This window comes from Paramisgurnus dabryanus, chromosome 18 (assembly GCF_030506205.2).
Source record: "Paramisgurnus dabryanus chromosome 18, PD_genome_1.1, whole genome shotgun sequence".
Classification (NCBI taxonomy): Eukaryota; Metazoa; Chordata; class Actinopteri; order Cypriniformes; family Cobitidae; genus Paramisgurnus; species Paramisgurnus dabryanus.
In genome coordinates this window covers 9,883,510-9,899,986 of record NC_133354.1, presented here as the reverse complement: position 1 = coordinate 9,899,986, position 16,477 = coordinate 9,883,510, and the positions used below count along the sequence as shown (strand labels likewise).

Below are 16,477 nucleotides of genomic sequence, written 5' to 3'. Positions count from 1 at the left end.
CACTGATACTGTGGCTTGCAGCTAGATCTATGGAATGTGATTTTTCACCCTATTAATATTTTACAGCACATGCGTTTGAAATTGGGAGCTGTCAGGATCCTTATCAGTCACATTGAGTGCCGGGACCTTCCCTATTGCTGCCGTGTCAAATAAAGCCAATTTACTTTAGTCCTTGAGCAGAAAGTCGTTTGCCCTGAAAACTTTCACTTGGTACAGTTCGCTTGGCAGAGCTTGGTATCACATTACTGTGAAATGTAAAATAAATTAGCCAAAAAATGTCAATTCTTTTGATTGCCTTCCTTCTTTACCAGGAGGCACAGACTTCCACGGACTTATAAAGTCCTAGAAGAGGAAGCTGTGAAAAATCCCTCTGGACTTATAAAAGCCTTTTAGACTGTGAACCTGACCACTTCTGCTCAATTGTAATCCATTTTGACACGGCCACACCTCTGTCTGTGGTGGAGGGGTATGTAGTTTAGTCGTCTGTATTGCTTTTCCTGTCACTGAGTTAGTATTACTCCAACCTTGAGTACTCATGCTGTAGCCATAAGTCTTAAATGCTCATTAAGTACAATGATGAATAAATGGCTGTATGGGTCAGGCAGTGTCCACATTTAAAGCACAACCATTCATTAGAGAGAATGAGAAAACTAAAAGATAGAGAGAAAAGGGAAGGAAAACGGTGATTAAAAGTGGGAAGAAGATTGAAGAAATTAAAAATTAAAAAAGTCAAAGGGTAGTCTTTTTATAAGATACTTAAAACTTACCAGACCTATCAAACCATCAAAAGTTTTCTAATAAAATATAATTTTAACTGATATACTGATATATATACACTCACCTAAAGGATTATTAGGAACACCATACTAATACTGTGTTGGACCCCCTTTCGCCTTCAGAACTGCCTTAATTCTACATCGCATTGATTCAACAAGGTGCTGAAAGCATTCTTTAGAAATGTTGGCCCATATTGATAGGATAGCATCTTGCAGTTGATGGAGATTTGTGGGATGCACATCCAGGGCACGAAGCACCCGTTACACCACATCCCAAAGATGCTCTATTGGGTTGAGATCTGGTGACTGTGGGGGCCATTTTAGTACAGTGAACTCATTGTCCAGTTCAAGAAACCAATTTGAAACGATTCGAGCTTTGTGACATGGTGCATTATCCTGCTGGAATTAGCCATCATAGGATGGGTACATGGTTGTCATAAAGGGATGGACATGGTCAGAAACAATGCTCAGGTAGGCTGTGGCATTTAAACGATGCCCAGTTGGCACTAAGGGGCCTAAAGTGTGCCAAGAAAACATCCCCCACACCATTCCACCACCACCACCAGCCTGCACAGTGGTAACAAGGCATGATGGATCCATGTTCTCATTCTGTTTACGCCAAATTCTGACTCAACAGAAATCGAGACTCATCAGACCAGGCAACATTTTTCCAGTCTTCAACTGTCCAATTTTGGAGAGATCGTGCAAATTGTAGCCTCTTTTTCCTCTTTGTAGTGGAGATGAGTGGTACCCGTTGGGGTCTTCTGCTGTTTAAGCCTTATGGTTGTGCGCGTTGTGGCTTCACAAATGCTTTGCCGCATACCTCGGTTGTAACGAGTAGTTATTTCAGTCAACGTTGCTCTTCTTTCAGCTTGAATCAGTCGGCCAATTCTCCTCTGACCTCTAGCATCAACAAGGCATTTTCGCCCATAGGACTGCCGCATACTGGATGTTTTTCCCTTTTCACACCATTCTTTGTAAACCCAAGAAATGGTTGTGCGTGAAAATCCCAGTAACTGAGCAGATTGTGAAAAACTCAGACCAGTTCTTCTGACACCAACAACTATACCACGCTCAAAATTGCTTAAATCACCTTTCTTTCCTATTCTGAAATTCAGTTTGGAGTTCAGGAGATTGTCTTGACTAGGAGCACACCCCTTAAATGCATTGAAGCAACTGGCATGTGAATGGTTGATTAGATTTTTGCATTAATGAGAAATTAAACAGTTCCTATTTACACATGCACATTTATTTTAAGAGTGTAACAAAAAGTGTTATCTAGAAATGTGTTTGTTTTGCCCTGTGAGTCACATGACATTTTCAACTTATCATCATCACCTGCATAAATAACTTTTTTTCATATATTCAGCAGATAGTGGCTGTATGGTATTCAGTATATGCAGTACTATTACTCTCAATGACAGCTGAAACTTCTCAGCCTGTCATAGTTTGTAATTTCCTTTTTCTATAATAGTTTGACTATTCTTTAAGTCTAAGATCTTATAACCTTCAGACAGAACCATGTGTACCTGAAGTACTTTACAGTATGCTTTCATTGTGAAGAAAAATCCAATGTGAATCTTTTGTGCCAATGTGAATATTCTTTTGTGTTATGATGATGACAGAATTTTCATTTTTGGCTGAAATACGCATGTAAAACTTTAATGAAATAACCCCTTATTTTTTTCAGCAGCTTGATGTGTTTCCTACTTTATAGTCACCATATGTGAAATCCCACACAATGTACGAACACATACAGTATGATTAATGCAGTGAGATGAAGCTATAAATTAATAATCTGGTGTATCACTGGGGAAGCAAGCGTTCTGTTATCTGCTGCATCGATTTCGAACCGTTGAAGTCTCTCTTGTGTTTCATTTGAAAAACAAAGCTGTATTGTGTCTGAATTGATCAACTCAATAATTTATTAATATTGTGATTACCTCAGAGTCTTCCTAATTAACCTCAATAGTCTTTAGAGGGGAGGTATTGATCCAAAATAAGAGAGGGTGAGAAGTAGAGAGATAGAAAGATCCCACAGTAATGGCCTCACAAACGGAAATATTCAGATGGTGTTATTATTCAGGACATGTCTGTAAATTTATTGTTTATGTGGACATCTGTGGTGTTTATTGCCAGGTTGCATAGGATAATTAAATTCTTTATGGCTGAAAATGTACACTCAGTTAATCGCAATTATCTATTACACAAATTATTAGCTGTGCAACAACTTTTACTCTGTGATATTGTTGTAGGTTTTGTATGTTGATATTTTTAAGGTAAGACACTGCAAAAAGGTCACATTACAGAACGGTGCCCTGACTATAACTTTATGATTCAGGCTTAGGATCTTACTGTGTGTTCATACCAGGCGCGGAAGAGGCGGCAAGCGCAAGTGATTTACATGTTAAGTCAATGCAAAGATGCGAATAGGCATCCTGCGGCAAGGAATGTTGTGGAATGCGCAGCGCGGATGGTGCGTTTCACACAAATTAAGTGTTGCCGAAGGAAACGCGCAAGTTGAAAAATCTGAACTTTGGCGAATATTCAGCCGAGTTAACCAGTCTGGAGCTTGCTCTATTAGTGACTCGATTACAGGAAGAGAGCGAAGTCGTAGAAGCCCCTCCCATGACTTAAATTTCTGGGTGAATGTCTCGAATGACTAGAATTTAACTCACGGCTTTCACACGCGAATGAAGCGAGTTAACTCAAAATGTTTAAGCGTCCATCTACGTGCGAATATCGTGTTTTTGCTGTCTCTACTGTGTCTGGTGTGAATGCACAGTTACTCCGATTATGCTTAATAAACTGATAACATGTTAATGTTATCTTAACGTATAAAACTGTTATATCAGAGAAAGCTCATGGACGGCTGAAGCTAAATCCGCTCGCCATAGGTAGATTTCTGCACCTTACATTGATTTCACATTAGATGTAGACTATTAGATGTCGGAGAAACTGCAAAATTTAAAACTTGTTTTACATGTACAGGTCCTGCAGACATGAAATACAACAGTAAAGCTTTTGACAGATTTCCCACCAGCTATTTAAATAACTAGGCAGACTATTGGTGACAAATCTGCAAATATCTAGTTTTCTGTGTATAGCTGGTTTATTGATTTGCATGTAAACATCTCAGGTTGCGTATGTAATCTCTGTTTCCTGAGAAGGGAACAAGACGCTGCGTCTTCTTTGCCATACTTCCGGGGGTACATGTATACCCGCTTCAGCATATGCCATATAAAGTGGGCATTTCTTTTCATCCCTTTTATGCTCTCTGGCATCTGTCTATCATGTCATGCCCAACCATTGGTCGAATTTGATAAAGCCTACATACTCAGAAAACATCACGCTGTAGGCGTTTCCAAAGCGTCAGTTCTCTGATGCAGCGTGAAGTTCCCTTGAAAGGGAACAGGTTTCTATAATAAGCTGATTTTTCATAGATATCTGCTTATTTTGTGCATGTAAACGCACTTATTGCCTTGTCAGACACAATTGTATGCATTTATATAAAAAGTCAAGAAGAATTACTGACATGGACTGGATTAAAATCACAGAAAAGTTCTGGTAATTACACTATTTACATACAAATCTCCAAATCCTGTGAAAACTTAACTTTCTGTTTATAGCTGGTTTATTGATTTGCATGTAAATGCATGAAAACATCTCAGGTTACGTATGTAACCTCTGATCCCTGAGAAGGGAACAAGATGCTGCGTCTCATTTGCCATACTTCCATACCTGCTTCGGCATATGCCAGATAAAGTGGGCATTTCTTTTCATCCCTTTTATGCTCTCTGGCATCTGTCTATGACGTCACGCCCAACCATTGGTCGAATTTGATAAAGCCTACATACTCAGAAAACATCACGCTGTAGGCGTTTCCAAAGCGTCAGTTCTCTGATGCAGCGTGAAGTTCCCTTGAAAGGGAACAGGTTTCTATAATAAGCTGATTTTTCATAGATATCTGCTTATTTTGTGCATGTAAACGCACTTATTGCCTTGTCAGACACAATTGTATGCATTTATATAAAAAGTCAAGAAGAATTACTGACATGGACTGGATTAAAATCACAGAAAAGTTCTGGTAATTACACTATTTACATACAAATCTCCAAATCCTGTGAAAACTTAACTTTCTGTTTATAGCTGGTTTATTGATTTGCATGTAAATGCATGAAAACATCTCAGGTTACGTATGTAACCTCTGATCCCTGAGAAGGGAACAAGATGCTGCGTCTCATTTGCCATACTTCCATACCTGCTTCGGCATATGCCAGATAAAGTGGGCATTTCTTTTCATCCCTTTTATGCTCTCTGGCATCTGTCTATGACGTCACGCCCAACCATTGGTCGAATTTGATAAAGCCTACATACTAAGAAAACGTCACGCTGTAGGCGTTTCCAAAGCATCAGTTCTCTGATGCAGCGTGAAGTTCCCTTGAAAGGGAACAGGTTTCTATAATAAGCTGATTTTTGATAGATATCCGCTTATTTTGTGCATGTAAACGCACTTATTGCCTTGTCAGACACAATTGTATGCATTTATATAAAAAGTCAAGAAGAATTACTGACATGGACTGGATAAAAATCACAGTAAAAGTTCTGGTAATTACACTATTTAGATACAAATCTCCAAATCCTGTGAAAACTTAACTTTCTGTTTATAGCTGGTTTATTGATTTGCATGTAAACGCATGAAAACATCTCAGGTTACGTATGTAACCTCTGTTCCCTGAGAAGGGAACAAGACGCTGCGTCTCATTTGCAATACTTCCGGCGTACGTGTATACCCGCTTCGGCATATGCCAGATAAAGTGGGCATTTCTTTTCATTCCTTTTATGCTCTCTGGCATCTGTCTATGACGTCACGCCCAACCATTGGTCGAATTTGATGAAGCCTACATACTCAGAAAACGTCACGTTGTAGGCGTTTCCAAAGCGTCAGTTCTCTGATGCAGCGTGAAGTTCCCTTAAAAGGGAACGGGTTTCTATAATAAGCTGATTTTTGATAGATATCCGCTTATTTTGTGCATGTAAACGCACTTATTGCCTTGTCGACACAATTGTATGCATTTATATAAAAAGTCAAGAAGAATTACTGACATGGACAGGATTAAAAACACTGAAAAGTTCTGGTAATTACACTATTTACATACAAATCTCCAAATCCTGTGAAAACGTAGCTTTCTGTGTATAGCTGGTTTATTGATTTGCATTTAAACGCTTGAAAACATCTCAGGTTACGTATGTAACCTCTGTTCCCTGAAAAGGGAACAAAACGCTGCATCTCCTTTGCCATACTTCCAGCATACATGTACATCCACTTTGGCATATGCCAGATAAAGTGGCCATTTCTTTATTTTCGTCACTTTTATGCTCTCTGGCTTCCGTCTATGATGTCACGCCCACCCATTGGTCAAATTTGATATACATACTCAGATGCGGTCACACTGAAGGCGTTCCCAAAGCGTCAGCTCTCTGATGCAGCGTGAAGTTCCCTTGAAGGGAACGGGTTTCTATAATAAGCTGATTTTTGATAGATATCCACTTATTTTGTGCATATAAACACACTTATTGACCTGCCAAACACAATTTTATGCATTTATATAAAAAGTCAAGAAGAATTACTGATATGGACTGGATAAAAACCACAGAATAGTATTTTTTCCATGTACCTGCTTATATAACTAATCCTATCTGAAAATAACTTTGGTGTGAAAGAAGAAACCAAAAGAAGTGAAAATGAGTGAGAAATGAGTGACAAGCAAAGGGATTATGGGAAAAAGAATTGAAAAGTGCAGATTGAACGCGTAGGAAGATGAAAGTATGATTAAGATGAGTCCACATTACTTTGCGAGTGTGTCTATGTTTGTCCATAGATGTTTGGGGCCCAGTTTTCCACATTAAATTTACTGTCTATATGTATACATTTAATAAAAAACCAAATATTTCTGTTCTTCCACAAATTTGATCCTACCACATCATTTTTATTGAACCAAACATTGAACCTTCCAGGATGCCCCGCACCTCTCTCCGCCCCCATCACCGCTTCGCTCTACCCGCTGCCCCGCTCTGCCTGCACCAGACCACCCACCCTCTCCTCTCTCTTCCCCATCGTCTCCACAGGTGGGGGACCAGATCCTGGAGGTCAACGGACGAAGTTTCCTGGGCATCCCGCATGACGAGGCCGTGCGAGTGCTGAAGTCTTCTCACCACCTGATGATGACGGTTAAGGATGTCGGGCGACTGCCGCATGCCCGCACCGTAGTGGGCGAGACCAAGTGGATTGCAAGCTCACAGATCACAGAAAGTTCTGCTAGCAGCAGTGTTACAGGGTGAGTAGAAGATTAAATGGGGCAAAACCCATACCGATGTGTTGAATGAATGAACAGACAGCATGTTAAACTTACTGTATATTTTTGAAGAATTGTGATGTTAGGTCTTCAGATTCACAACTTTTCTAACATCACTGTCAAGTTAGAAATAAATAATCGAGCGATTTTTGTTTTGTTAACAAATGATGCCCAAGTTTGTTGCTTTTCCAACAGTGTTATTTTCACAACACTGGAAAAATCCTCCAGGTCCTGCACATTTTTTTCTTTTCCAGCATCCTCTGCGTATTTGCCCTGAATTGTCTGAATTGTTTAGTATCAAATATCAGCCTCTTCTCACCAAGTCCAAATCGCAGAGGGCTGTAGGAGATTATTATAGATGCTGCTGGTGTTTTGTGGCCTGTTTGCAGAATGTGAATCTGTGTCTGGACTGTGCTGTGTGTGTGTGCGGATTGTAACAGCATCATAAAACATCTCAGGTGTGTCCTGCGCCAGCACTCTGGGTCCTGCTTTTTAATGGAGGTTAGCTGATGAGCTCATGCTGGAGCAAAAATGCAAGGTGGTATTTTATGAAACAGCTTTTCATCAAGCTAAACGTGTAAAAAACCAAGGACAACTGGCAGAGGAATGTGTTTGTAACTTTTACTGCTACTGATGGACTCGATCATTTAATGATTACTTGATGATTACGGTTTTGTTAGGATGTGATATATGAGTGGTTGTTAGGATGTGATATATGTAAGGAATAATTGATGCCGGGCCATTGAATTATTTGAAAATATTGCACACTTAAGGTGGTAATGCCACCTTACAGGTGTGCATTATTTTCAATCAATTATTCTGCTTATACCACGGTTACCACAGACATTGCTCTGGTGTTTATTTTAAAACATTTGACAGGTCAGATATGTGTTTATTGAAAACTAATGCATACCTCTGGAGCTTTTCTAAGCCATTAGAAAAATAAAGCATTCAATAGCCCCATGGTATAAAATGGTAAATGGACTGCATTTACAGTATATATAACGCTTTCATAGACCCATGGCCATCCAAAGCGCTTTACAATTTGCCTCACATTCACTCACTCATTCATACACTGATAGCAGTGTCAGCCATGCAAGGCGCCATCCTGCTCATCGGGAGCAGCTGCGATTACGTATCTTTCTCATGGACACCTTGACACTTGGTCAGGTGGAGCCTGGGATTGAACCACCAACCTTCCAGTTTGTAGACAACCTACATGAACCACTGAGCCACTGCCGCCCTATAAAGGGGGTCGCAAACCGGATGAGAAGCGTCGCGCCATGAATCTAAAAACAGAACACATTATTTTCTATGAATGTATGCACGACGGCTGTCGGCGGCTATCCGCTGTGACTCAAGACACTGCTCAAATCCCTGTCGCGCCACAGGGCACCACTAACATAGTTTAACATTAAATAACATCATATTTGTCCCAAATCGTTAGTGATTAACCTTGGCTGCTAGCGTATATTAAAGCAATAAGCCCCGCGAAGCAGTGGGTTACCAGTGCATTTTATAACAGCTAAGGGGTGTTGTTAGCCACGACACGAAGCAGAGTGCCTAAAACCCCCTTAGCTGTTATAAAATGCACTGTAACCCCACTGCTTTGCGGGGCTTATTGCTTTTATAAAACGGTTACTTCAAATGCATAGCAGAATTTCATAAAATAAAACACAAATAAGTTGTAATTATATAAGTACAAATATTACTTTTCTGCCAAACAAAGTAGTTCCTCAGAATCAAGTGTGGCTGATACAGAGCGCAGTTCCCAACCAACACGCAGCAAAGACACAATGAAAATATGATTTAAGACTGTGGTGTTTATTTTTATAAATCAACATTCATCTAATTTATACATTAACATTTATATCCTGCAACTGTTGAAGTGATGATCAAATATGCTTGGAAGCATGCTGAACTCTTTCCCCGTCAGCGTTTTTTAAAGTTGCCACCCAGTTTTAGTTTAATGCCTTACAGAAAAATGATCTTCTTTAAATAAACATAACTTATTAAATGAAAGAACAGATCATCCGCTTTCAAACAACAACAACAAAAAAACGTTTCATCCTACCTTCATTTGTTCTCTTATCACCTCTGAAATTTTCAGAGATAATTCCATTTTTGTGAAGAGCTCAGAGATCAGATTCAAAACACTGTGTTTTTAGTGTTGAGTGAATGCGTCAGTGTTTAAGTTGGGTAAGATCGCCACCCAGTGGATAGCGGAAATATGAATTTGAGTTATAAACTCCCCAGACAACGTTTTCTCTTTATTGACGAGATGACTCAACAATATTTATTGACTTTTATCTGGATATCCCCTTTAATTGTGCATTTGTAGACAAATTAAAAATATGATTAAAGACTTTGATGTTTATTTTCATAAATCAGTATGCAGCAATAGTGGCGCAGTGATACTTATGTAATGCGGTCTGAACCGTGGGTTTACCGGGGTATTTTATCACGGCTTAGAATGCGTTTTCAACCAATCAGAATGAAGAACCAGAACTGCCCGTTTTATAATTTGCATTTAATGTGCACTTCCGGTGTACGATACCTCCGAGTTGTCTTAGACGCGACGCTGCGCTTCTCGTCCGGTAAGCATGTTCTTATCAAAGAATAAACCTGACACGGCGCAGTATACATATTTAAAGTGACAATAAATAAATTATAACATTATTAATAATAAATAATTAAATAATATAAAGATAGTCTGAGCTTTCAGGGTGAATTTCACAGGAAATATCAATTGTTGTTCAACACATGTAACTGAAAGTATGAAAAGTTTCCTGCAACTTTATGTTTCAAACAGACATGTCGATACTACGCCATTTGTACAAAAATTATAAAACTTATGCTCAGACTGAACTTTGATTAATATGATTTAATAAATTGTAATGCAATACAATGTGATAAAATAATAATAACTCCCTGAAGAACAATAGGGTCCTCGCAGCTCAGATATTAATGTAAATATAATCCTGGCAGCAGTATAAGGCGAGGAACTTTTCACTTGGAGGTCTGGCATTAATTTGACGTTTTTTATTGAATTGGGGGCTGTGTATAATCGTAATTAAGAAGTAATTTAAATAACCGCTGCTTGAAACAGACAGAAAATTGATCAGCTTGTGCTGCCTCTCTATAGAGAGCCCAATGTAAACTGCCACTCTCTTTCCCCACTGGTTGGTCATGTGACTGAAATTGTGTACCCTTAAACTTATTTTCCACAGTGATGGTCAGCCAACTTGAATGTGAATACCTTCAAAATAAAGCTGAGACTATGACTGTAACTGGAATACATTTTGGTAAACGGCTTAAATAACACAAAATGTACCTCTGTCTAAATAATTATGGACCTAACTGTGTATACAAGGGCTGTTGAATGATTAATTTAGATGGACACACACCTAAATTATGAAATGTATTAAAATAACCACCAGAGCAAAATCGGTGGTAACCGTGGTATAAGCGGAATAATTGACTCGGTACCACCTCAGGTGTGCATTATTTTTTATTCAATGGCCCGTCATCAATTATTCATAACTTATAGCATAACATCTGTAGCACAAATCTTTCTCATACAACATCTATTTGTGTTGGCCTGGAGGGGTTGTACCTTATGTATACGTTATTGATTTCTTCATCTTTACCTTTTCTCCCACAGACTCTCTCTGGACCAGGGAGCATCAGCATCAGGAAAGGTAAGTGTTTGTTTCTTTATTCGAACAAAGTGTTCACTTCTCTTTTGCCCTGTTGTCATGATTGTGATTATTGAATAGCTCTCTGCATATCATGGTCAATTCCAGGCTACTGTGGGAATAAAAAATGTACCCCAAAATGAAAACCTTTACTCACCCTCATGTCATTGCAAACTCATCATTTTCTTTGTTTAGTGGAACACCAGAGGAAAAGTTATGAAGGTCAAGCCTTTCCATGCACTCAATCTACAACGATCGAAAACTAAGTCCTTCAAGCTTCAACAAGGACACAACTGCATCATAAAAGTATCGTAAAAATGGTCTTTTGGAGCTTTGTGTGAGAAACGGACCAATAGTTATTATTCGCTGTTAATAATAATAATAATCCCCTCCAGTGAGCTGTTAACCGCTGTATGAATCAATGAGATAACAACATCTGACCACCCAGACTGGAGATGTTGATTTGAACAATGCTACCACTCTCAACATGCAAAATAGTTCAATATTTTCCTGTCAGTCACTTAAAATTTAGTTTGTTTCTCACATAAAGTCTGTTGTGTGGCTTCAGAAGACTAGGAACAAAGAGTCTAAGCCACTTTTTAAATACTTTTATGGTGCTTTTGCAATCTTTTTGAAGCTTTAAAAGCTTCAGTCCCCATTATAATTGTATGGAAAACAGAATTCCTCCTTTTGTGTTCCACAAGTGAAAGAAACTCGGGTTTTGGAACGACATGAAGTTGACGTTAGTAAGCGATGATGACAAGTTTCTGTGTGATGTGTTCCTGAAGGACTCAACCCCATTTATAGTCTTTGCTTTTGAATTATCATCTTTCTCCGCTCACAAGAACCATAAAATGCCTCCTGGATCATTTTTCTGCATCTTTTTAATGTTCAAAGGGCCATCTTTTTGTCCTCTGTTGAAAAGTTATATTGTCTTTATGCAAATGAGTGACATTCAGTGATTTAAGCAGCATAATAGATCAGACTCAATATATTTGCATTGCTTTGATGACCGAAAGAATCTCATTGTGTTTTTTGCTACCTTTGCCAGATTAATCAAAAGGAAAATGGGGTCAATGCATATTTGGACACAGCACCCGCACCGTAGCTATCAATGAACCGTGAGGTTGATATGGGAACGGGTTGAACCCACGCCAGTGTTGCTTAAATTAAATATGCACTGTAGCTCTGACATCTGTTAGACAATCACTTCTTGTGTGGCTCGCCCTACTGCGGACACAAAGAAAGCCAAGGGGACGTAATGAGGTGAACAGGTAAAGGAAAGTAAAATGAAAGACGTGGGAAGGGTGGAGACAAAAAAGATGAAACAGGAAGGTGGTATCTCTGTAAATTGCTGTCTTGGTTCGAGTAGCGTCACTTTCTAACTCTGGCCAAAAAGGATGTCACTATGGAGAGTCTTTGATCCCCTGGGCATGCGGTATCCAAAGTGATCTGTATTCATGCGCCGGTTTCCACTGAAGACATGTACTCTTAATATTCTTGCCAGTCACTGTGTATGTGCATGTGTGTGGTGGCTTGGATGTATGCAACTTGAGGCAAACATACACTCACCTAAAGAATTTTTAGGAACACCATACTAATACTGTGTTTGACCCCCTTTCGCCTTAAGAATTGCCTTAATTCTACGTGGCATTGATTTAACAAAGTGCTGAAAGCATTCTTTAGAAATGTTGGCCATATTGATAGGATAGCATCTTGCAGTTGATGGAGAAGCTCCCGTTGCACCATTTTAGTACAGTGGACTCATTGTCATGTTCAAGAAACCAATTTGAAATGATTCGAGCTTTATGACATGGTGCATTATCCTGCTGGAAGTAGCCATCAGAGGATGGGTACATGGTGATCATAAAGGGATGGACATGGTTAGAAACAATGCTCAGGTAGGCCGTGGCATTTAAATGATGCCCAATTGGCACTAAGGGGCCTAAAGTGTGCCAAGAAAACATCCCCCACACCATTACACCATTACACCACCACCACGAGCCTGCACCATGGTAACAAAGCATGATGGATCTATGTTTTAATTCTGTTTACACCAAATTCTGACTCTACCATCTGAATGTCTCAACAGAAATCGAGACTTATCAGACCAGGCAACATTTTTCCAGTCTTCAACTGTGTAATTTTGGGGAGCTCGTGGAAATTGTAGCCTCTTTCTCCTGTTTGTAGTGGAGATGAGTGGTACCCGGTGGGGTATTCTGCTGTTGTAGCCCATCCGCTTCAAGGTTGTGCGTGTTGTGGCTTCACAAATGCTTTGCTGCATACCTTGGTTGTAACGAGTGGTTATTTCAGTCAAAGTTGCTCTTCTACCAGCTTGAATCAGTAGGCCTCTAGCATCAACAAGGCATTTTCGCCCACAGGACTGCCGCATACTGGATGTTTTTCCCTTTTCACACCATTCTTTGTAAACCCTAGAAATGGTTGTGAGCAGATTGTGAAATACTCAGACCGGCCCGTCTGGCACCAACAACCGTGCCACGCTCAAAATTGCTTAAATCACCTTTCTTTCCCATTCTGACATTCAGTTTGGAGTTCAGGAGATTGTCTTGACCAGGACCACACCCCTAAATGCATTCAAGCAACTGCCATGTGATTGGTTGATTAATTGCATTAATGAGAAATTTAACAGATGTTCCTAATAATCCTTTAGGTGAGTGTATTTTGGACAGGTTGACAAGAAAGAAAATGAGGGAAGAAAAATGCAGTATGCGTATATATTAAAGAAAATAAATAACAAACAAACAATGACAGAATATGCATAGAGGAAAGCATACCTGTATGTGGCAGGAAGATGTAAAAAGTTTGAAGAAAAAAAAACCCGGCAAAGGTGACCCACCTGATTAATAGGGTTTTACAAGGTATACGCATAAAACAATGGTTTCCAATAAAGCTCCAGCAAAGCGTGAGAGCTTGCTTAATACGACGATGCTGAATATTGAATACAGTGAGAATGACAGTCGAAAGGACACTGTTAGATAGACTGTCTGGACTGGACGTGTCTGCGGGCTATGAGCTTTTGCAGTACGTCGCTCGTTTTGCATCCCAAAGAGCTGTGGCTCCATAATGCATCAGAGGACGTTGATAAGTTGCATGCATCATTTTTTGGGGGGAGAAAAGCACAGTCAGTCATTAATCACGCACGATATATAGACACAAACGTCTAATTTTGTCTAGACGCACATAAATTATACGATTCCAGTGTAAAAACATTGAAATTATGGTTAATAACAATATAATCACTTCAGTTTCATCATTGTAGCTTGAGGAAAATGGCACACGCAGTGAAATGTGCATTGCTTCAGATATATTTTCTCCTCGCGGTTCACCAAGAAGATTATCGAGCGTTTGACCTTAAAGCAATCCAAGCATACAAATTGATAATCACAAAAATGCTTTAGAAACTGTCTGTACACGTACAGCATGTAAAACATTTTATCACTGTAACATTTGCTTAGTTGAAACTAATTTCTAAACCTGACGTGTGAGATTGAATTCACATCTGGTTGTATTTTACGCTTTCTGGTTAGCTTAACACTGACTCGGTTCATGAAATAAAATGAGTCAAACTATGATGTGGGGTCACAACTTTTCTATTTCTGACTCGCTGGTCTCGCTGTCAGTAGGATGAAAGAGCGATGTAAATTCTGTCCCTTATCTTCTAATGCGCAGCAATTATTTAGCCTCTGAAGTTTTGTAGCTCGGTGCCGAAGTTTTTTGCGGGCCAGAAATTCTTGCCGAGTGACCTTGTAGAGTCTTTGCTGAGTAAGGTGCTTTCTTCGACTGCCTGATGCAAGGTCTCTGTACTGTTTATGAGCTTGTTTGAAGGTAACCCTTCATTGCCAACTCAATGCACCCTGAGCCCATTCAGATAAATAAAGTCTCCAAGGCCCTGTTAACACCTGGTATTAAGATGTGTTTTGGTCAATCGTATCACGAGTGGATGAGAAAGAGACAGTCCCGTTTACACCTGGTGTTTAAATCCGTCTCTTTTGACCCCTTCGAGGGAATGGTATGGGTGAGTCCCTCTGCATTCGTTGAAACATGAACTTCATCGTTTTTCTTCATAAACACAAGCTAGTTCAACGTGTTTGGCACTCGTCTTTTGCAGCCCTTTTCGCAGTGTCAAGCTAATCAGTGTCAGTTCTAGTACAGTGGACCAATCAGCAAAGTCTGGAGGCGGGGCATGCGTTGAAACTTTTCTTTCAGGCATCTTCACATTTTGTGCAGGCTTTAAAAACAATTCACAATTGTCTCACATTTACACGCGTTAAATCAACCTAAACCTTCAAGAACAAACTCTCTACATACATTTATTTAAAAAACATCTATACGTTCAGAAACTAATGTTAATTTTAAAATAAAGCAAAAACTTCGCATTATATGTGTTAAAGGTGGGGTGCATGATCTCTGAAAGCCAATGTTGATATTTGAAATCACCTAAACCGACACGCCCCTACCCCAATAGAATCTGGACCTTCTTTGATAGACCCACCCAACACATACACAACCCAGGCAGTGATGTCGGTTAGTAGACACGCCCCTTACTGCTTATTGGCTACAAGTGTGTTTTGATACTCGGCCCGACTCTCTTTTCCAAAGTGTTTTTCAAAAATCATGCACCACGCCTTTAATGATGTCTTCTATGTTTACACCATGTTTCAAATTATTATTCACATGCAATGTTTGTTTATTGTTCCAATACAGTCAGTAAGTTTACAAATTTCATTTTACCATCAACAGTTATATGACAGTATGGATGTGTATGGATGTTATTCTATTTGAATGCAATAAAAATGTCAAAAGATAATTTAATACTTTAAAAAAACATGCAAAATGTGCTGTTCCAAACTATTATGCAAGTTGTAGTTCTCATACAATATTAGTATGAAAAAAGACATGCCATAATACACTGAATAATGTAGATGAATGCCATTCTGGATTGTTGGTGAATAGCCACTATATTCAAACAAGACTGTTACATATGGGAGTGGTGGCAGAGTATTTGGACTGGAATACTGGGAAGTAGGATGGTATGTCACTTTACGGTCTCTGAGGGTGTCAAAAAGACACTTAGAAGATATGCAGATTTCCTAAAAGATGGTTTTTCACTATGGGATATAAAAGGAATTATGTCTTCTGAAATAAATGTACTTTTATGGAGGATAATACACCCTTCCATGCTGCAAAAACCATCAGTGACTATTTTAATTCATATGGCATAAAATAAGAAAGAAGGTGTGACCACCATAATAATTTGGAACAGCATATTTAGCATATTTTTTTAAAGTATTAGATTATCTTTTGACATTTTTATTTCATTTAAATAGAATAACATCTACACGGTCATATAACTGTTAAGGGTGAAATAAAAATGTACTGACTGTATTGGAAAAAATGGCATGTGCATAATAATTTGGAATGCGGTGTAATGCTGTTGTTATGTCGACTGCAAATATGAATTTGACGTGTTGTTGTTTTAATCCATAATTAATGAAGTCTTGGTCTTGAAATATGTGCATATGTCCATATTTGTACATTTGTTGACTGCCTGCAAAACCTAATACTAGCTTACGCTCATTACCCCACAGTTTTTAAAGTGTGTACCGGATATGTCATAAAATATAAA

The 16,477-nt window shown here is 39.1% G+C and overlaps 1 protein-coding gene across 3 annotated transcripts in view; it reads left to right on the top strand.

The window, feature by feature from the left end:
- The window catches only part of whrna (whirlin a), a 152,021-nt gene that overhangs the window by 88,462 nt on the left and 47,082 nt on the right, over positions 1-16,477 (top strand). For all 3 annotated transcript variants that reach the window (XM_065244118.2, XM_065244116.2, XM_065244117.2), the window contains exons 5-6: positions 6,906-7,114; positions 10,797-10,833. In XM_065244118.2, the coding sequence (XP_065100190.1) occupies positions 6,906-7,114; positions 10,797-10,833 (246 nt within the window). The remainder of the gene's footprint in view (positions 1-6,905; positions 7,115-10,796; positions 10,834-16,477) is intronic.